The sequence below is a fragment of the Musa acuminata genome, chromosome BXJ3-9 (genome assembly GCF_036884655.1).
Source record: "Musa acuminata AAA Group cultivar baxijiao chromosome BXJ3-9, Cavendish_Baxijiao_AAA, whole genome shotgun sequence".
Taxonomy (NCBI): Eukaryota; Viridiplantae; Streptophyta; class Magnoliopsida; order Zingiberales; family Musaceae; genus Musa; species Musa acuminata.
Window position 1 is genome coordinate 8,667,293 of NC_088357.1, and position 21,134 is coordinate 8,688,426.

At 41.1% G+C, this 21,134-nt stretch overlaps 2 protein-coding genes and 1 long non-coding RNA gene across 34 annotated transcripts; 2 read left to right on the forward strand and 1 right to left on the reverse strand.

The window, feature by feature from the left end:
- Positions 1-594: 594 nt before the first annotated feature.
- On the forward strand, positions 595-7,282 carry LOC135649161 (casein kinase 1-like). The gene is made up of 14 exons (XM_065167291.1): positions 595-1,259; positions 1,387-1,427; positions 2,088-2,157; positions 2,238-2,386; positions 2,527-2,622; positions 4,437-4,507; positions 5,284-5,345; positions 5,441-5,504; positions 5,609-5,693; positions 5,806-5,932; positions 6,069-6,142; positions 6,217-6,277; positions 6,357-6,493; positions 6,700-7,282. Exons 1-14 carry the CDS (start codon positions 1,184-1,186, stop codon positions 6,994-6,996), a joined length of 1,410 nt encoding a protein of 469 aa, XP_065023363.1. The 5' UTR covers positions 595-1,183; the 3' UTR covers positions 6,997-7,282.
- Positions 7,283-7,439: 157 nt separating this feature from the next.
- Positions 7,440-9,479, reverse strand: LOC135649162 (CBL-interacting serine/threonine-protein kinase 5-like). Its single transcript, XM_065167292.1, has one exon. It carries the CDS (start codon positions 8,950-8,952, stop codon positions 7,633-7,635), a length of 1,320 nt encoding a protein of 439 aa, XP_065023364.1. The 5' UTR covers positions 8,953-9,479; the 3' UTR covers positions 7,440-7,632.
- A 4,848-nt stretch (positions 9,480-14,327) lies between these two features.
- On the forward strand, positions 14,328-20,575 carry LOC103997850 (uncharacterized). Of its 32 annotated transcripts, none has more exons than XR_001979704.2 (8): positions 14,328-15,465; positions 15,567-15,628; positions 15,749-18,919; positions 19,050-19,210; positions 19,289-19,372; positions 19,457-19,629; positions 19,821-20,131; positions 20,239-20,575. It is a non-coding gene; the product is annotated as an uncharacterized LOC103997850 (long non-coding RNA). The 32 variants fall into 32 exon arrangements; XR_010501081.1 differs by having other exon boundaries at positions 14,328-15,377; XR_001979705.2 differs by having other exon boundaries at positions 14,343-15,628; positions 15,749-15,835; positions 15,948-18,919.
- The last annotated feature ends 559 nt before the right edge of the window (positions 20,576-21,134 follow it).

Consider the following 21,134-nt stretch of genomic DNA (forward strand, 5'->3'; position numbering starts at 1 on the left):
TTGTTTGCGTTGCACAGTGAGGCGAACGTGTTCGACGTCTGGGAGACGCCACCCTCTCCCATAATGCAGTCCATCTCTTCATGTTTCTACGATGACTTATCAAAACTGCTCATCTTTGTTCTCCCCCCAAACATAACTATTCCATAAATTTTAGTTGACTGGTTGTTGATGAATGATAAGTTGTCGAAGCTGTATCCAAGATTTAATCATCAGCATAGTCTATTTAATTCGCCTGGAAAAATTGGTGGCGGATGGTTCTTTGTTATTGTATGCTGCTATCATGCTGAATTGAATCAGCCAATGCAGAATCACAAGCAATCCAGCCTCGAAGGGTTCATTGTCACATCCATTCAATTAAAACACTGTAGCCGTCTGTTCTTCCATCAATGCAACTAAATCACTTGAAATTTGTCGCTCATCTGCTTTCTTTTATTGTCACATCCATAGTTCTTTACTTGTATTTTTATTATATATATATATATTATATTATATTATATTATATTATACGAGTGAATATGTAATTGGCAAACATCGAGAGGGTGTATATGCAAAAGATCCCAATAAAGCCCAACTTGATATCATCACATCATCGTCTCCCCAATTCCGCATCGTCTCCCCCCTTCTGTTATTTGGATCGCGACAAAGTTTGCGGGGATCGTGGGGGAAATTTTTATCGATCCCCCGATCGTCGATTCCCTTCTATCTATTTCCGTCGCCTCTCGTAATCGAAGGTTTCGTTGATCCGATGATGCGCGTGCGGCAGGAGCCGATCGTCGCTTCGAGAACGGACTAGGGTTTGGATCTGTCGTCGCGGTGGAGATCTTGATCTTCTAGGGCTTGGGGTCGTTTCTGGCGGCGGAGATTGAGACGGACGGCTCTTGCTTCGACGTGGCCTTCGGAAGGGAGCGGTAGAGCTTTTTTGGGTGGATTCTTTTGGTCGGAGGGGGATTCGGTTGCCCGGTGCTTTCGGGTTCCGGTTTCTTGGAATGTAGGTGTCCAGGATCTGGAAAAGCTGGGAAGGTTGGGCGCTGATAGAGTCAATTTTAGGGTTTCCTTTTGGCTGTGGTTGTAGATATCTAGCGGATCGCTGAAAACAAGTGTCTTTTTTGGATGAGCCTAGAGATATAGAGGACTTTAGTATCGCTTGATTCTTGTGGTGGTGAATTTTTTGTCGGAATCTTCCATGGAGCACGTTATTGGTGGAAAATTTAAGCTCGGCAAAAAGATTGGATGCGGATCTTTTGGCGAGCTCCATCTAGGTCTGTTGTATTCTTTTGTCTTTTTAGCTGATTTGGGTAGTGTCCGATGTGAACTTGTATGTTTTTATTTGCTTATATTACAGTTGATTTGATGCTAAGGTTTTTTCCACTGGGGAATTTGGTTCAGGTGTTAACATACAAAGTGGAGAGGAAGTCGCAATAAAGTTGGTATGTACTTAATAATGTTGAAAACTGAATCTAAATTCAAAACTTTTCTCAAAAGCTTTATGATGAATCGTTGATTATCTGAGCTTCATTAGGTTTGCGGCCATAATTGTTGAAATGGAACTCTAGATCTGTTTGCATGTGCAACTGTTAGCCTATGTAAGTGGGTGGAAGGACATCTAAGGGAACCCAATTATAAGTGCAACCGATCCTTGATCCTTATGATGGAGCAATGCCGTGCAACCGAAGCTTGTATTTCCTTTGATATGTATTACATATAATTTAGCATGTGATTTGGTATTCCATTATTGTGCTTATTGAGGTGTTCCTTCCTAAAGTTGCATCTTTGTTAAACATGAAAACTTCAATTATGCTTATGAATTTGTTTTGTAAAATATTTCCTGATAGTTGTTTTTCTATAGTTCATCAACAAGTTTTTTATTTGCTCTCTACAGCATCGTTGTCGTTGTTGTTTTCATCATCTTCGTTTGTTGTCATCATTGTAGTATCAACAAGTATCTTGTTTACTTTTTCATTATTTGATTATGAATATAATGATATTTTTTCTTGTCTTGTGTCTTATTTTGGTCTTTGTGGCATGAGTTGTGTTGTGCTGCAACAGAAAACTTCATAGAATTTACTACTTGAACTCTGATATATCAGGAGTCGGTGAAAGCCAAGCATCCTCAACTTCATTATGAGTCAAAATTGTATATGCTTCTTCAAGGAGGAAGTAAGTTAATCAGCAGTTATGATTACTTTTGTTTGGTTGGCAACGTTGGTGATGATTTTGGTTTTGCCTTTTTAATAAAGCTGGAATTCCACACCTAAAATGGTTTGGTGTGGAAGGAGAATACAATGTCATGGTCATCGATCTTCTTGGGCCTAGTCTTGAAGATTTGTTCAACTACTGTAGCCGGAAGTTCTCACTGAAGACAGTGTTAACGCTTGCTGATCAAATGGTTTGCATATCATTTTTTTGCTTCTTTCTATTGGAACTTTAACATTTACAAATATAAAGTGTAAAATTTTTAAAGTGAGACTTTAGTATCCTGCTTTCTAGAAGAATTCCCATAATACTTGTCCTTGTTGGTTTTTCTAGATTAATCGAGTGGAATATATGCACTCAAGGGGTTTTCTTCACCGTGATATAAAGCCAGATAACTTTCTTATGGGCCTTGGCCGTAAAGCAAATCAGGTGGGTAGTCATGTTATGTTTTCTTTCTGATTCTTTCACTTCAGGCATATAGGATTATACCTTAGTGCTAGTAAAGCTGTATCATTTATGATTAATTTTTTGTCTGGACTTCAAATTCGGACTATAATATTCTATTCTTTTAGGCACTGTTTCTGTTTTTTGCAGTGTGGTAATGCTTATTATTCATATAATAGATTAAGCCTTTGATGCTTAGATTAAATGGTTCGGCCGTTAAAAGTCACCCTTTATTGGCCTTTTTATGCCTGAGATAAATCTTATGAAGAAATTACTGCAGAATCAGAGAGTATGTTCCTTTTGTAGAACTAGAGAAAGACAACTTGTAGATACATTATAGAAGTTCACTCTGCATTTATATATCTCATTGCACCCGATAGTTCACATGAAAATAATGGTTAGATTTCCATAGTAACCAGCTATGTTTGGACCTTGGATGTGTGTTCTTTGTTCAGAAAGTGTTGAACTAATATTGATGCATTAGTTACACCGTTGATGGCAATGGTTCACAGGCGTTAGCACACACTGAGAAATTGCACGGTTTCACAGTTGACTTGACCCTGTCTCGTGGGCCAAGGCACTGGAGAGAGGAAGTTTCATAGATTTATAACCAAGGATGGTACAGCTATGAGGAAGTTGTAGTTGCTGGGGCTGGCAAGAGACTGATGGATTTGGCAAAAAGCTGACATGGTATTCTCCAACATCGATCCTCCCTATGTTTCATTGAATCAGCATTGGCTCTTGGATCAAACTAGGACCTGCTTGGATCTGTGTTCAAAACTAAGCCAAATGGCTATGATCAGTCACAAGACTAGAACCCATTGAGATCATCATACAAGGGCCTATTAAAACAGGCTGGAAAACTATTTGTAACCAGAAAGTGGTGGAAATTGGTGAGACGTGGGCCTGATGGCCAGATTAGTCTGGTTGGTGATATAAACTCTTCTAGATCAAAGTCCTTCCTCTCCATTGGCTGATTGGACAAGGTTAGACATTGGCCTATGCTCCATGTCTTTGTTTGTAAATTGGTTGGTAATGACCCTTCTGATTCACTGGTGCATTGCAAAAACTGTGTCAGCGATCACTTAATTGCTAGGTTTAAGGATTCTATCATGGCTATTAAGGTAGAGTTGTGCATCACAAGGTGGTGGTGGAAAAGTGTTGGAGGAAACTCTTAGCTTTTAGGGAGACATTATCTGAAAAACATGGAGAGCTTAACAGTGGTCAGATATTGGAGCTTGGCATGGGGTCATGGCAGGATCATCACCTCGACTCAACTACTGCTTGTTGCACTGGTGGCTTTGTGCTGATTCTTTACCTGTTGAAAACTTGTAATCCAAGTCCATATGGTTCCAAAGGCCCACATCTCTGAGCTGAAGCCTGGACTATAAATTACCTGGAGAATCGGTGGATTGGGCTGCTACAAGCCCCAGTCACCATATCGAATCCAGAATTTCTGTATTACTTACCACTTTGCTTGCTAAGCATGTTCTGACTACTATGGAATTATTGTCATATGTCATAATCTCTCTTTATACTTTTTCTTCATTATAATCTCTTTATACTATTTTGAGTAGCTGTTTTTATTATGAAGTTATGCTGCAGCAACTTTATATTCTAATGACTTCTAGTGTGGTATTGCTTCTGGCATGTCTTCATTAATGCTCTTAGAAACAAAAAATTTGGAACAAAATTTTCCTTGGATTGCCTAGAGGTTTATTCTAAACAAAAATTTCATTATTCTACTTCTGGCATTCTCTTTTTCTTGTTTCTTATTTGACATTTGCTTTTAATGTCAGGTTTACATCATTGATTATGGCCTTGCAAAGAAATATAGGGATCTTCAGACTCATAAGCACATTCCATACAGGTAACTGTTTCTTGCTTTTGACATGCTAATCCTAAGATTTTCTCCTATCTCCACAGAATGAAACATTTTACTCAACTACACTTTTCATATCTGCTTGTCTAACATAAGGATGCTTAGGAGTAATTGTAGGATTGATCACTAATATCATCCTATATAGGCTTGAAAATTGTTTTCATCTTTGCCTTTTTGTGACTAACAACCTTGTCTTTGTTAAAAGCGATGAGTTCTGCTACTTTTGCTTCTAACATTCACGTCCACCAAAATTAAAATAAAGGCTATGATTGTCTGTGCTAATCTTGTGGGCAAAAATGAAATAATAACTTTTAGTATGAATACGTTGTGACTTGATTACTCTAATCAGAGCATGTCATGGATCAGCAGGTTCTGGGATGTGTGTGGAATTTACTTTTGAGAGAAATAATGGGGTTCCTTTATAGGTGTTAGAGAATGGGTGTGCTCATCACATCCTGAAGAACTTTGACTATTATTGTCAGAGATACCATGTTTTGTTCAAGGCAACATGTAGATGTGTTCAAGTTCTTTGTGCAAGCAGGACTGAAAGTAAATTTTTAGAATTCTAATGTTGGTTCTAATTGCTGTAGAATGTGTCGTGATATCTTTTACAAATACACGCCAAATTTTATGTTTCTTGTGCATGTTGTATTGATAAAACATTTTGGTAATTTCTCCATTCCATGTCTTTATTAGCATAAATGATCTTTTTGAGTTCTTGATCAGTTCTACTTGGATGTGATATATATTTTGTTCATTTACAGGGAGAACAAGAACCTGACCGGGACAGCACGGTATGCTAGTGTTAATACACATCTTGGGGTTGGTACGTATCTATCAGCCTGACAGTTGACATTGGTAACAATTTTATATTATTCAGCTTGTGCTTGCTCTTACTGAAGTTATCATGATTGTGTGCAGAGCAAAGCCGGAGAGATGATTTGGAATCTCTTGGTTATATGCTTATGTATTTCCTAAGAGGAAGGTCAAGACTGATTCTTCTCTTTCTTCATTGAATAGTCACTTAGCATGCTGTGATTCCCTTTACTTTTCCTACTCCTAATTTCTGGTTAATTTGATTGACTATAGCCTTCCCTGGCAAGGGCTTAAAGCTGGCAATAAAAAGCAGAAGTATGATAAAATTAGTGAAAAAAAGATGCTTACTTCAGTGGAGGTAATTGTGAATATTCTTTCAAATGACTTGATGGATGAACTATTGCCACTGCATCTTACTGGATAATGAGAAAAGTGAAAGTAAACTTTGTGCAATCTTTGTTGTGAATCAGGTACTTTGCAGATCATATCCATCAGAATTTGTATCTTACTTTCACTATTGTCGTTCCTTGCGATTTGAGGACAAGCCAGATTATTCTTACCTGAAACGGCTTTTCCGTGACCTATATATTCGAGAAGGTTAGTCCAAATATTATGTTTTGATGGCTTCCTTTTTTTATTTGTCATTTCTTAGTTGAATATTTATACTAGAAGTAGCTAATTTAAGTCATGGGGTGCCCTTCAAGCTTTACATACATCTCCCAATGTTGTGTAGGGCATCAGTTTGATTATATTTTCGACTGGACCATTCTGAAGCATCCTCATATTGGTACTAATCCTCGAACACGGGTATGTGTTTAAGAGTTATATATCACTATGATCTGTCGTTTTGTATGTATATTAATTCTGGTTCCTTGCACCAGCCAAATGGAAGAACAAGTGGAGCTATTGGTCCATCGATGGAAAGGGCAGAAAGAACTTCTGGTTTGTTTTCTTTCCTTGTAGGACTAATGGAAGCATAATATATGAATTGGCCTGCTGATTCATGTGGTTTTTCTATCAGTTGGGCAAGAGGTTCGTGATAGAATCTCAGGTGCGGTCGAAGCATTTGCTAGAAGGAATGCCTCTGGTTCTGGTCATCATGGTGAACACTCCAAGCACAAAATACCGGATGATGCACATATATCATCCAAGGAAGTGGTAAGTCTCTCTCTCTCTCTCTCTCTCTCTCTCTCTCTTTCTCTCTCTCTCTATGTGAACACACGCAGGTCTTAGTTTGTGGATGGTTAGTTGGGTTGGGTGTGAGGACTGCATGCTTGCACATGTAGTAAACCTGCTGCTTTAAGAAGATTCAGAATAGTTCTCCTGTCAGTGCTATAACAGTCCCATTTTGCCTTTAATTTTAGCTTGAGTCGGAGAAAGTCCGTCCATCGTCTCGCAGTGGGAGCACATCCAAGAGGGCTATTTTCTCAAGCAGCAGGCCAAGTTCATCTGTTGAGCGTAGTGAGACTCAACATAGCAGAACAAGCAGGTTATTTTCTAGCAGCCGTCGCCCTGCCAGTGCCCAAAGAGTTCAGCAGCCCATCATAGATTCCAGGTCATCATCCATCTCCAGATCAGCAGCAGCAGCCAGAGGCAGCCGTAATGAACCTCTTCTCCGAAGCTTTGAACGCCTGTCTTTTGGTTCTGAAAAGAGAAAGTAAAGAAAAGCTCAAGTTGCTGCTTTTCTTCCAGAGGGTCAGGATTATGATAAGCCTTTTGTATGAATATTTCACTCCTTATCATGCCCTGTCCGGTCCATATTGTTTTCCGGCCTGATGGTCATGAGGTGCCTTTACAAAGCCACCTTTTGCAACTTGATCCATTCAATAACCAAAGTTGAAATTCCCTGTAGTTCCTTCTGGGCTTTAAGTTGCCCAGGAGCAAGTCAGAGTCACTTGTTGGACACTCGTGAACAAATCTTAGGCCATAAATAACTGCCGTGTGTTGACTCTCTTTAGCCATTCCTCATTGCCTTACATCCTCTTTGGTACATAACTTTTTTTATTGTTTTGTTGCTCATCTGCCTGCAGAAGACTAATCATATGAGCAGGTTACGTTAACAAGAAGTGCTCATCCAGTCGTGATTTGAGATAGTCCTACTGCATGGTGTGTAACTTCTTGGAGGAATACTTGTGTTCCAGAATTTATCCCCACCTCTCCTTCAATCACAAACATAGGCATGATATCATCTATTTACATGTCTTTACATGGTCATTATTAAGAATTATTACCCACTAATACTCGTAGCCGCTGGTAGCTGTCTGGGATCGGGTCACCTCGAGGTACCTTTAAGCCGGTCACCCGCTGCTGGCGGAGGTTGGGTCGTCGCCCTGCCATGTCCAAACTATGTTCTTCAACCCCGGGCGGACGTCCTCCTCGCAGAACTTGGTGTACTCCAAGGTGTCGCCGGAAGACTTGGAGAACTCCACCACCGCCACCCCAGCGGCCACCTCGAACACCTCCGCCGTCACCGCTAGCCGCCCCTTCCTCCCCTCCGTCTTCCCCTCCATCGTCACCTTGTACGACTTGGTTCGCTCCACCTCGAACCCGAGGGCCCGCCCCACCCTCTCCAGCCCCTCCACGATCGCCGCCGCCGGCGACCGTGACGTGAACACCGTCCCCGCCTTGCGCCGGCTCTCGAACAGGGTCGAGAGGTCGAACCCCGTGGCCATGGAGGAGATGAGCTCGAACGCGTTGTAGAACCTCGGCGTCGCTGGTTTAGTGTCCTCGTCCTCCGAGTGTCGTGGCGGCGGAGGGATGTGGATGGGCGGTGGGCGGCAAGAGCCCTTTTTGAACCAAGGTAGCTGCACTATGGCCGGGATAGAGATGCGCTTCCCCGGGTCGACGACGAGGAGGCGGGAGACAAGGCGGCGGGCCTCGCCGGAGAACCATGGAGGTACCTCGTACTCAGCCTTGAACACCTTGCCGTACATCCGCGTCAAGCTCTCGTCCTGGAACGGGAGGAATCCCGCTAGGAGGACGAAGAGGATGACGCCGCAGGACCAGATGTCGGCCTTGGCGCCGTCGTACCCGCGGCAGCGCAGGACCTCCGGGGCCACGTAGGCCGGGGTGCCGCACTGAGTGTGCAGCAGGCCGTCGTGGCGGAGCTGCTCCGGGAGCGCGGAGAGGCCGAAGTCGGAGACCTTGAGGTCGCCGTGCTCGTCGAGGAGGAGGTTCTCGGGCTTGAGGTCCCGGTGCGAGACGCAACGGCTGTGGCAGAAGTCGACGGCGGAGATGAGCTGGTGGAAGTAGCGGCGGGCCTGGTCCTCGGGCAAGCGGCCGCGGGAGACGCGGGCGAATAGCTCGCCGCCGCGGACGAACTCCATGACGAAGAAGATGCGGGACCTGGTGGCCATCACCTCCCGGAGCTCCACCACATTAGGGTGGCGAACGAGGCGCATCACCGCAATCTCCCGCTGGATCTGCTCCATCAAGCCGGCCTCACGGCGGATCTTCTCCTTGTCGATCACCTTGATGGCGACGCTCTCACCGGAGCTGAGCTCGCGGCCGTAGTACACCTTGGAGAAGGTCCCCTTCCCCAGGACGCGCCCCATCTCGTACTTCCCGAGCACCATCTTCCGCACCTCCCTATCGGCTTCTTCCGCCTCCATCCCCATTCGCTTCTCTCTTCTTCCTCTGTTCCCGATCAAAAGAACGAACTTGATCTCGCCATCGAACAGTAGCTCCGACTCTTCTGATCTCTTCTCTCAGTTAAAGGGGAGAATTTGACTCAACCATCCCAGGAAAGGCGCGACCTTTACCGCTACTCTCCTCTCTTCTCCTCCGTCAACGCTCGAAGCAGGAACTTGGAATCACCACACCGCGAGAATCATGGGATTTGTGGGCCTTCTGCAGCTGTTGCTCGTCCTCCGTCTTCTCTTTATCCAGAATACGTACCCGTGAAGAAAGATGGATTCTTTGCATCATCTTCCTCATTCTTCCACGCTTCTATCGTCAGACTACCCGAATCAAACAGTAACTGGACACAAGAAGGTCAGCACACTTCCAGTGGGCGGAGACCGGGGAACGCAGGAACCTGGTCAGCACACCTGGTTCGAAGGAGGAGTAGAGCCGAGCTCATCGGTTGCTCCTCTCTCGTTCGGTGCGTTTGAGCAGAGAAGGAATCATCTCGGAGTAGAGTAGGACAAGATGGTTGTCTTTGTTTACCTTAATGCATCGCTTACGAGATGGCGGTAGGTGTATCATTATAGACCACAATAGAAGCAGCATCTGTCCCAGTGTTCTCCATGATTGCCAGGTAGAAGGAGAAATGTCTTCCAACACGATCCACACGTATCCTATTTGACTCCATCCATCTGTTACCTGCAATCACTCTCTCAGAGAACCTAACATTCATCCACACCACCACAAACTCATAGTTTATCGATCAGCGATTGACTCCACGTTCTAAAATATAGTTTTCCTTCGCTGTATCGCTTTCATGAGTGATAATAATGCTATCCATATCAACACCAACAAATCTCTCTCGCACACATAGCAAGCACAACCTCCTTCGAGAAATCTGAAGGATCAAGTTATACCATTGTTGAAGTGACAAGGAAGAATGCAGCCACAGCCAAGAACATCATCATGCATTAATATCTAGGCATCAGACATGAGATACAGACAAGGAGACGCTCATTCTGCATGGCCACCACAATCCCAGATGTCCAGTGATCAGTGAACGGAACCCAGATAAGTTGGCCAAGCTGCAAGCATGCATGTTTCCTTTTCCTTGACAGGAGCATCCATGTTCTCTGAGTTCTTGAACACAAAGGTTGAGACACCAGAAAGAGAAGGAAGGAAGCCTTCCACATAGCAGAAGCAAGCAAGGGTTCAATAATTTTCTTTTCTCAGTGGATTATATGTATTTCAAATATATTATCATCTTCCTATTTTGACTATTTTTAGCTCATACTTCTACCCTACAAAATTCCAAATGTGTTGTCCATCCATAAGCTATTTCTTGACTTTGACAGTCCTCCAATGCTACCTAATTCTCAGTGTAGTCTCACTCATCCTTTGGTCCTCATCAACTAGCCTGAGTTTTCTTCTACTCTCAGTCTTGATTCATGAGTGTCATGTCTTTATCAAGAGTGTTAGCCTCCAAACTCTTCCATGTCACATTCATTCATCCTCCATCACAAAGAATTATTACACACTAGGCATACAAATGCACAATTAATTGGGCCATTGGTCATCCACTAATTGATTGATGTAGATCATCCAATAAAAGTCGATTGCTTTCATCAATTTCGTTTAATTTCCCTTTGTTCTTAGCTCAATATCACCTATAAAGTAAAATATGTCAACTTATTTTCTCTTTCCTTTTGGTGAAGAGAAATGCACCATTGAGTTTGATTTAAATCACTATCCAATGAACTTAATCTTCATTAAGCACGCCGATTAGGGCTAGTAATAATGTTTGAAACAGGCCTTAATTTTTAGTAAGAGAAGCCCCAAATTTCAACATATGCTTCCAAACATGTTTTGCTCCATCACACATAGAGATTGCCTTCTGGATTACAAGTGTGTATGCATAGATACTAGTGGTGGTGAAACAGCAATTCCAAGATTCTTTGACTTCAACTGATCCAAATAGCCACTTGATGATGCATTCTGATGATGATTTAGCTTGTTTTATCTAAATTAAAGCATAAACATCCTTATATACCCTAATATATATATATATATATATATATATATATATATATATATATATATATATATATATATATATATATATATATATATATATATATATATTGTATCAATGATAACTCAGAAGGGTCTGAAGCTGAAGGAGATTTAAAACCTAAAAAGTAGATAGATAGATAGATAGAGAGAGAGAGAGAGAGAGAGAGAGATAGAGAGAGAGAGAGAGAGAGAGAGAGAGAGAGAGAGAGAGAGAGAGAGAGAGGGTTATATATATAAACATGCATTTCACTCAGAGAAAAATGCAGTGCACATGAGGAGATTTAGTGCACAGAATAATGCTCTTTACATAATGAAGGTAAGGAAAGGGATGCCTTCCCCTTCCCTAAGGGATTTTGATGTCTATTCATTGGCTCGGTCTCAATGGTGCTTTCACTGTATACAACCTTCACATATTCCCAAGTGATGGGAGGGTCACATTAATGAAAAGGAAGATATATATATCTTGCCATATTGATCACAAATGTTGGACCTATGTGTTCATTGATTTGGCTGAGAAAAGTTGCAGACACACATCATTTCTTCTGCTATATCCAACTGCAAATGGTTTCAGAACCCCACGAAAGTGTCATGCAATCCAGTCAAGAGGAGATGCATACATGCTGGATTTCCATGAGAGCCTTGGGTTTAGGGCAAGTCTGCGATATGCATGCCTCCAGCTCGGTGGAGGGGGACAATGGCATGCGAAGACAAGGATGCAGGCATCACTCATTGTCTTTGAATTCATAGGATGGTCAACTTGTGCATCAAGTGGATGAAGCACTAATATGGATGGATGAACGAAGGCATGATTAGCTCTCCGATTGTGATCTGGAGAAAGAGACCTTCTCTGAGAGGCTTTGCTGAAACTACTGTACCATTGAGGTAAATGAACAGTAAATGGAGTTTTCTCAAGGAAAGAGTTCATACGCTCTCATCTTCCTCAGCTGTTGAGTAGACTGAAGTAGGTTAATGAACGTTTAGGAATGCAGTATTCGGCGAAATCTCTCTCTTCTTATTAGTCTTCTGCTTCTGGCAGGGAAGATGCCAATCCAGATTGGGCAGCCATGATTGATCACGGTCAGCTTTTACAGTTTGCTACTCTTTTGTGTCTTGAGGGAGAGGTCCATATCATGCTTCCCTTACTGATGCTGATAGATTATTATATATGCAGAATTCCTTCAGACCAAAGATCATCAATAGCTCTCAACTAGTAATCAAGCATTTTCTTTGATCTCAGCTATCAAGATTTCGATTCGGACAAGCACTGCATCAAAGATTAAAGAATGAGATCCATCCAATGGTTACTAATGATCCCTTTTAATCTTTTTCTTTAGTGCAGTGATCTCTGCATAAATTTTTTGTCCAACCAAAGATTCTTCACAGTAATAAGAGTTTTATTACTGTTTACAATTTTGTGCGGTTTCGATAATTGCAAAAACTTTGGTCTAATGGATATGTTTCCAGTGTTTTATATTTCATTTGCACAAACATGTAATGATAAATCAGACGTGACTTCAAGATGATAGTTAAGGCCGATCAAAGAAACATTAGTGATATTAAGCACGTAGCTAACACAAATCTAACATAGATCATCTCATAATGATCAAGATTATTACAAATTGAGCTTCATAACAGTTAGAGATAATTTTTGGTCAATCATTCACATACCGGTTTCTAAATTTGAGTGTGTTTTGAATCTAGTGTTGATCTACGTATGAATTCCTTAGATCTTGTATTTGCACATTCTCTAAAACAAAAAAGATGCACATAAAGTTTTACTTCCTTACATATATTCAAGCCTTGCAGATCATTAGGGTTTTCACCTTTGAACACTTCCTCCATATTCTCATGAACTCAAACTCTTTGTGCATGCAACAATCTAATAAGACTAACAGTTCATTCTTCTACTAACATCAAATCCATGCACTTGTAAACCATGCAAAATAAATGTTAGCATCCAACTTTAAGTGCATTGTTATAATAACCAAAACTATGATGTGGAAAGGTTTAACTTTTGAGAAATTTGCAATTACAAAATGTTATGTATCAAAATGAGCATTGCACAGATATATTGCATCATCTCCCAGTTTGAGCTTATCAAGTCATTACTGTGTATTAAGTAGATAAAGATTGTATGACAGAAAGACTTAGTGTTTAAAGCAACATTGAAAGGGAAATGGTGAAAGCAAATTAGTATCCTTATGGAATCAGAATAGAGAATATTACACTTTTCCTATATCTTCTCTGCAACAAAGATCTATTTAACCATAATAATAGTTTTTGTTATGGGAGATTAGGAAACATAGAATGCATTTTTCACATGAACCACCTTATGCCACCAGGTTTACCAAAGAATTAGCTTAATTAAACCTCAAATTTGAGTAAATTATTTTGTTGATATTGGAAAGAGAAAAGGCTGCAGTGGGAGCTAAACAACACTTTGTTCGTTGTGTGTTCATGTCATCAATAAACACATAGACCACATGTTTTCCTCTCTCTCTCTCTCTCTCTCTCTCTCTCAGCATCAATATTGTATTCATCAGACAACATTGAAAGATGCAGGTAACCACTGTTCTTAACATGTTGTATGCATGTTAGCAGGTGTGGTGCAGTGAACTTTGGACTTCCAATAATTTGGTCCAATTGGATTAAGGGGATGCAGACATGAAGTGGACATGTCATGCAATGCCTTTTTCCATTAAATATAGTACAAGGATTTGTAATATGATACAAGTAACTCTGTACTTCAAGGTGGCTTGGAAATCCTATGTGCTGCCCAATTTCTTCATGTAATTCCTACTTAATATTTTTAGAGAAATTACACATTTATTCCTGATATGTTTTGTTTTTAACCATATTTGAGAAGAAAAAAAATGCTGTGCTTTGACTCCAAGGAAAATATTAGTAATTAAAAAATATTACGTGAATCCTCTCAAAATTAAAAGGAAAAAAATAATATATATATATATATATAATTTTATTTTTTATTTAAACAAAGTACTACAGGATAATTGGTGGGGTGATGATCTCATGTACTGTCGTTCACACGTGTCCCAACGCAATTGGTTAATACGTTCAATCGAGGTGACGTTACCTCGGGGAAACCGGTTTTCAACCGACCCAGACCGGGCCAATTTATTAAACCGATGCGGCCTCGACCGGGCTCCCGCGCCCACCACAGGATCGTACGACCTGCATTCCGCCACGTTTCCCGAGCCAAACGCGATGGCGACGACATCTCACGTCTCGCTCGGGCCCACTTTCCTCGTTTGCCTCGTCCCCTGGTCGGGCGGCCATGATTGGTGCCGTCACGGGGCGTGATCGCGCCATGATTCGTGCGGTCGTGGAAACGGACGGTGGATTTCAGGGTCGCGTGCGGGGAGCCGTGCGGGCACGTGCACGGTGAGGGCTCGGGAAGTACGCTGTGCCCACCCGGCCCAATCGGCGGTCGACAGAGTCCGGAATCCCTAAGAACATTTCCCTCTCCTGCGTCCCTCTCCTGCGTGATCCTGATCTCTCTCTCTCTCTCTCTCTCTCTCTCTCTCTGTGCGCGCCCGTGTACGACGCAAGGACGAATTGTATACGCAATAAATAATTAGGAATCAGCAGCGGCATTTAAGACGATCACGTCTTGATCGCTACAAATGAAGCGAGGCGGCGAGAGAGAGTAGCCGGAAACCCTAATGGAAAAGTTCCGCAGAGAGAGAGAGAGAAGGGGACGGGCGCGTTCCTCTTCTTCCATCTTCTATTTGGTGGTGGATCTTCTTATTCTTCTTCTTCTTCTTCTTCTTATTCGTCTTGGTTTGAGTTTGTGGTCGATTGGAAGGGGGTTGTGGAGTCTCGTCCGGGGCGGTTGGGGGGGTTGACAGAAGAGAGTGAGCACACGGCGGCGATCGCATCGGCGGGGTGCCATCGCTGTTGCGTGCTCACCTCTCTCTCTGTCATCCCGATATCTCCGGATCCGTTTCTTCATCCGATGGCGATCGTGGTGTCTTGGTGTGGAAGTGGTAAAAAGAGTGGTGACGGGAAAAAGGTAAGGGTGCGTTTTGCTGGACATGCGCGCAGGCTCTTTTTTTATGTCGGCAGCTCGTCTCTGAGCAGTCTCGTCATGGGCGGGTTACCGAGGTAGAGAGTAGGAGTGTCGTATCCGGTTATGATGGTGGTCGTGTACTTCTTTCCATTTCTGGAGGTTTCTATTTTTCCTGACACAGCTACGGAAGCAAGAAATCAAGGAAGAGGAAGACGGTGAGAAAGAAAAATCTCATCTTGGTGGATCTGAGAGTGGAAGCGTGGCTCCTGCGTTGAAGGCGATTTGCATCGGGGAGCGAGCTCGGAGGGGTGCAGAGTCAGACGTCTCCTCCCTCTCTTTATCTTCTGCTTTCCGTCTTTATCTTCTGCCGCTTACTCGGATTTATGGAAATCGCTGTTGACCGGTCGTCGTCGTCCTCTTCTTCTTGTCTGCCTTCCTCGCCTTGCCTCGCCTCACTCTCCTACTAATGCTTCTTTCCTTCCCTTGCTTTTCTTGTCTTTGCAGATGGATGATGAACTGATCTTTGGAACTCGAAGGCCAGTTCCATTGGTTACGATAATCTCGAGGTGGTGTCCTCTTGCTTCTCGTATTAATATCTTTTTCTTTATTGCTCGAAATGTATCGGCTTGCCTGCTTTCTGTTGCTGATTCCGACCCTATTCCTCTCACTTATTGCATGCACTTAAGGGTTGCTGCACGCATGCATCAAGCAATCATTGAGTTGGTTTTCCTGTTGGAAGTCGGATGAATCTGTGGATGCTCCATAAGGCCTCGGTAAGTCGTCGGACTTCGTTTCGTGGTCGACGTTCTACCTCATTACTAGTTGAGGAAAGAGTCTCGTCTGCTTTTGGTTATGCGACGGAGGGCTTTATTCCTTTGGTCACAGGAAAGCTTTATCACATCGGGCAACAATGGAGCTTCTTATGGTTTCTTTCTCGGTTAGGGAGTGAAATTGTGCTTTTATATAATATCCAACTTGATGTATATTAGTTTACCTAAATTCCTGTGTTCTGATGTGGCGATGTGAATGGCTATAGCTATAGGAATGGAATTTAGGAAGAGAAAGTTCATAAATTTAGGTCTTTTCTTTGATCTATGCCCTATACAATGCCAAGAAAATCTTGTTGACAGAACTGAATTTTTAGGAACCCACATAGAACATAAGATCAGATATTGTTTATTCATGGGAAAATCTGTGTTTGTTTTCCACGGTATGAAATTAAAATGTCTCATGTTTAACGAGATTGTCAAGTTTGCTAACATAAGATTTGATTGATCTGTGGTAATTTTTTTTATTATAATTATACTTATGAGTTTATGAGGCATGACTGACCCTTTTCACCCTTTTTACCATGAAACTTCTGCCAAATGGACTCTTTAACCACACCATTTTTGGGGACAAGAAAACAACAATACAAAAGCTCAAAGAAAGCTAAATATTGGTTGAATGATTGATGAAGAAAAAGCAAGTACTGAATCATTGAACTTGAAGGGGAAGCATATTGATTGCCTGATGGACTATGACAAGGAATTGTCAGGGGGAATTTCGGTGGTTATAAATCTTTTCATTATAGTGGAAAAGACAATGTCCTACCATTTAGCTCATAATCATATGGATGAATTGACATTTTGACCCAATTCATTTGTCATTCCAGCCCTTGTTCTTCTACAGCTATTTGATGTGTTTTGTATGGAAAGACGCTATAATGTCGATGTCCTTCAGAATCATTTACTATTTTATTATACTTTCGCTTATTTACTTTACATATTTATGGTCTTTTTTTTAGTTGCTTCCTATTGCCTAAATGCTTGTTTAAGTTTGGTATCGATTCAGGAGGTTATACAGCTCTTCCCTTAATTGCGAATAATTAAGTTGTCTATGATGGATAGAAATGAATTGCATCTTAGTGTTGCTTGTTTTCCTGAACCCTAGTAGAGGACAGGAATATAATTACCTGCATTTTTCATGATTCTAAACACCTTTGTCAGACTACAGATATGTTCCTGTCTTTTTGTTCTTACATTTTTGAGAAAATATTCCATGCTGGCTTTCCGTCCCAAGTTCTTTAAATTTTCTTTTATTTTTTCTCTAAGCAGATAGAAGCACTACCAGTTTTACTGGATAAATATTGTTGCTATTGTTAATTCTTGAACATATTATCTTATCTATATTTTGCACAATTTTCTTCAAAATCAGTTAAGTCTGACTAATTCAGCACCATTGCTTTCTTGATCCAGGATTACTATAGTTCAATAACCTGGAAGGACACTTTTATAACAAAGATGTTTCTTAAAGTTAGATTTAAGGCTAACAGGGATTCAGAATTTTGATGACACATAGAATAAGTTTTTTAAGAAAGAATTTACTTCTTCCATTCAAATACTACATAATGTGTGCACAAGACTCCTACAACCGGACTTGGATTCCTTACCTTACTACACACATTTCTCCTTGAACAGTAAACTGTCTCCTTCAAAGACCACACAGTCTAAGTGACTTTGCAAGACAGATATCATCACATTTTAAGTGATAATGTATTACCATGAATGGTGTTTGATTGGAAGAGACTGTAAGCAAATGCTATCTGGGTTGGCATTTGTTGAATTGACTTATTAGTGTACATTAAATGTTCCTTAATGTGCTGACTTCTTAGCTCTTAAGTGGCATTTACTTTGTTGACCTTTTATCGAGTCCATCATTTATTCTTTTGCTACAGAAGGTCTATATGTGCTATTTTGAGTGCAACACTGTCATTTAATGTGGCTTAGAAATTGAAATACAAGATATAGATGGATTTGTTGGAACTTTCTGAAAGCTTTTGTTCTTCTTGTCTGAAATCTACTAAGCAAATACTATATCTGAAATTTAATAATTAAATCCCTTCTTGATTTGTTTCTCCATGTCCGGACCGTCAACTAAGCTTTTGTTCTTGTTGTCTATCTTTCTATATATATTTCAAATTATTGCAATATCTCATAGAAGATGAGAGCAGAAAGGCCTCCCATGAGACATGAGAGTAGAAAAGGAGATCTAAGTTAAAAAAGAAAGGAAGACCCAATGCAGAATGTGGGTTTTGGCAGGGTTAAATGTTACAATCTTATTGTTATAGACAGAGAGATCATTTCCATGATTTATACGTTTACCTGAATATAGTAGTCTTTGGTATGCTCCTAATTATCTAGGAAATAAGCTGGAAATGCATCTAAATCTTACATGATTGGATAAAATTCGTGAGTACTGAATGATTGTGTGCTTTTGAATGCTAAAAAATACTTGATATGGACAAATTCATAACTTGACCATATCTTTTACCCGAAGTCCCTTTGTGGATGAGGGATGTCTTCAATTTCAAGTTATTTTCTTAAGGTCTGTTGTGTGGTGCTTTAGGGTTTTGCACTGCCATTGGCATCTTGATGCTTTTGTCTTATCAATTCATAAATCTAATGAAACAGTGGATTTTTGTGAGCTTTTCTAATATAAGAATAGATTGTAATTGTACCATGTTCAAGATGTGAGTTTTATGATGTGGTTCATATTTGGTGATCATCTTGATATGAGATAAACATAATAAATCACTTTCATTTTTGTTAAGTTTATGTCTAAGAATTGTAGTAACTCAGCATCAAGCAAGGATTCTTTTTTTTTTTTCCTGATTATATACATAAATGGTGCATCGTTCGCTCTTCTTTATAGCTGCAAACATCTTCTTTTCCTTTCATGAGTCCAAATTGGCAATCTCCAGGATTTGATTGCTGATTTAATTCTTGTTGTGGCGCCAAGCTCCGTGATGATACAACAAAATTGTTGCTGTGTAGCATCTACTGTTGCAAAAATTATACATTTGCCAAAGGTATCAGGTAACATCTTAGCCAGAGTTTTTGATCTTTAACCTGATTCAAAGTTTCAATTGAGTCTTCACATCTGTGGGAGTCGGTGTTTATATTTTGTTCCCTAAATTTTTAGAATTAAATGAAAAAGAAGTTGCAGGAGGAATTGATTGTGATGCTGTCGTTTTGACGGTAGCAAGAGTTTCATAGCAGAAGAGAGCCATCTCCAGGAGCATCCTTCGACAACGTTTCTTCTTGTGAATCATTAAGCTGGATTGGAAAGCTGAAGCAGAAGCCATCAAGTGGAGAAGCTTTCATCGGGTAAAGATCCCGTTCTTTAGTTATTGCTGCCCCTTTCTTCATCAAGAATTGTCAATCAGATAGTAATGCATGGAGCAGATGGATCCTGAAGTGGAACCAAACCTGTGACAGCAATGTTGTGGCACCACATTGCTCCCATGTCAGAAGCGGGTGGATGGTATGGTATGGTGATCACTATAGTTATTGTGACCTTCAATATTTTCGGCCATGCGATTCTAGTTTCCAACATGTCTGCTTTCTTTGCAGATGCGACCGGTCACTGTGCCATGTCTTGGTGATCTTCTTTCTACATGTCAACAATCCCTCAAGAAAAGATGGGAAAGAAAGCAGAGCAGCTACACAAAACAGAGCAAGAGACTAAGAAAACCGTGGTCCTGATCTCCATGGCTTGTGGGGAGTGCAGAGGCATCATAAACATGGTATGCCTCTACTACCGTCCGAGTCCCATGCATGTCCAACCAAGATTAGGGTTTAGTAAGTATTATGAGTTACAACTCACCATGATTCCGAATTCGAGTGGTGATACCTATAATATCGAAGCGAAGATGTGGTGCTGTAGATGATGATGAATCTTATTGAAATCTACTTGTGCTTTCTGCTTTGGTTGCAGAATACCAGACTTGATGCACTTGATAGCAACTGCAAGAATTAATGTTTCCACGATCACAAGAGGGAAGGAGACAGAAATGTCGTCGTGGTCTGTAATGTTCACAGGCTGCCATTAATGGTGCTTCGCCAACGAGTGTGTGTAGGAAAGGGAGGACGAGGAGGGGGGGGGGGGGGTCACTGGCCTTATTGTTCCAAAGTCAGAGCTACCACGGTGTGATGAAAGCTTTGCCATGTCTTCGTTTCAAGCTCGGCTGCGGTTGGAATCCTCCTCCTGCTTTGACTGTCTTGATAGCCAAACAGTCATTTTTCGAGGTAAAAGTCTCAACTGCTTTTGAGCTGCAGTCTGCGCATTGACCTCAGGGCGATGACTTTTCCTTCCTTTGTCGCATGCGGCACTATCGACGACCAAATCCAAGTAGACAGCCATATAAATTCCTCAGCCTCTCGCGTGGAGTCCGTTGCTGCCCCTCTAGAAGTGAAGAGATGGAAGTCAACTTTAAGCCACCAGAGAAAGGTGGAGATCAGCATGAGTCGGTCGAGAGTTGTGATTCGGGCTATTAAGATAGCAAGAGGACAATCTGTTTCACGGATACGTGCCATCAAAGGTGTTTTGACTTCATCCTCACCACAAGATTATTTCTACATGTGTAAGCAATACTTTTTGATCTCTTTTGTGCTACTGAGGCGTTGACAAGTATTCTAGCAATGGTTGACTTTTCTTGATAGATAATATTACCACATTGACATATTATCGTATGAACATACTGGAAAATGTTGACTTACTAGTAACAAAAAAAATAAACGATGTAGATGATTAGCAATTCCACCAACAAATTTAAACTAATTGCATGTGACCAATTCGCTTTCACGTCTAACCGATTGTTGGTGATTGATCGATTGAGATGTGAGGTGAAAGAGAAGATCTCTAAAACGATTACCAATTATTGAGTTTATTATAGAGGGTAATAACTTGCATAAGGAAGGCTATATTATTTTCGAAAATAATCCTAAACTGTAGATCCATTTTTGCTAAGAAGAATATAAGTCGATAAATCAAAAGAAATTTATCAAAGTGGAACATTTTATGTTCGAATCTTATGCACGTCACACATTTAAAGAAAATTATTCATTCCAATTAATTCAAGTTACCCAAACAGCCTATGGCGAGTCAAAGTTCAGCAACCAACAACAGATGAATGGAGGGATGAGAGAATAGTACTCAACTGTTGCTCGACTCGAAACCCCAAATAATCATAGAGTACGTGAACTTCTCCATGAAATCAATTATTTATGTCCTCGATAAATGTATATAAAA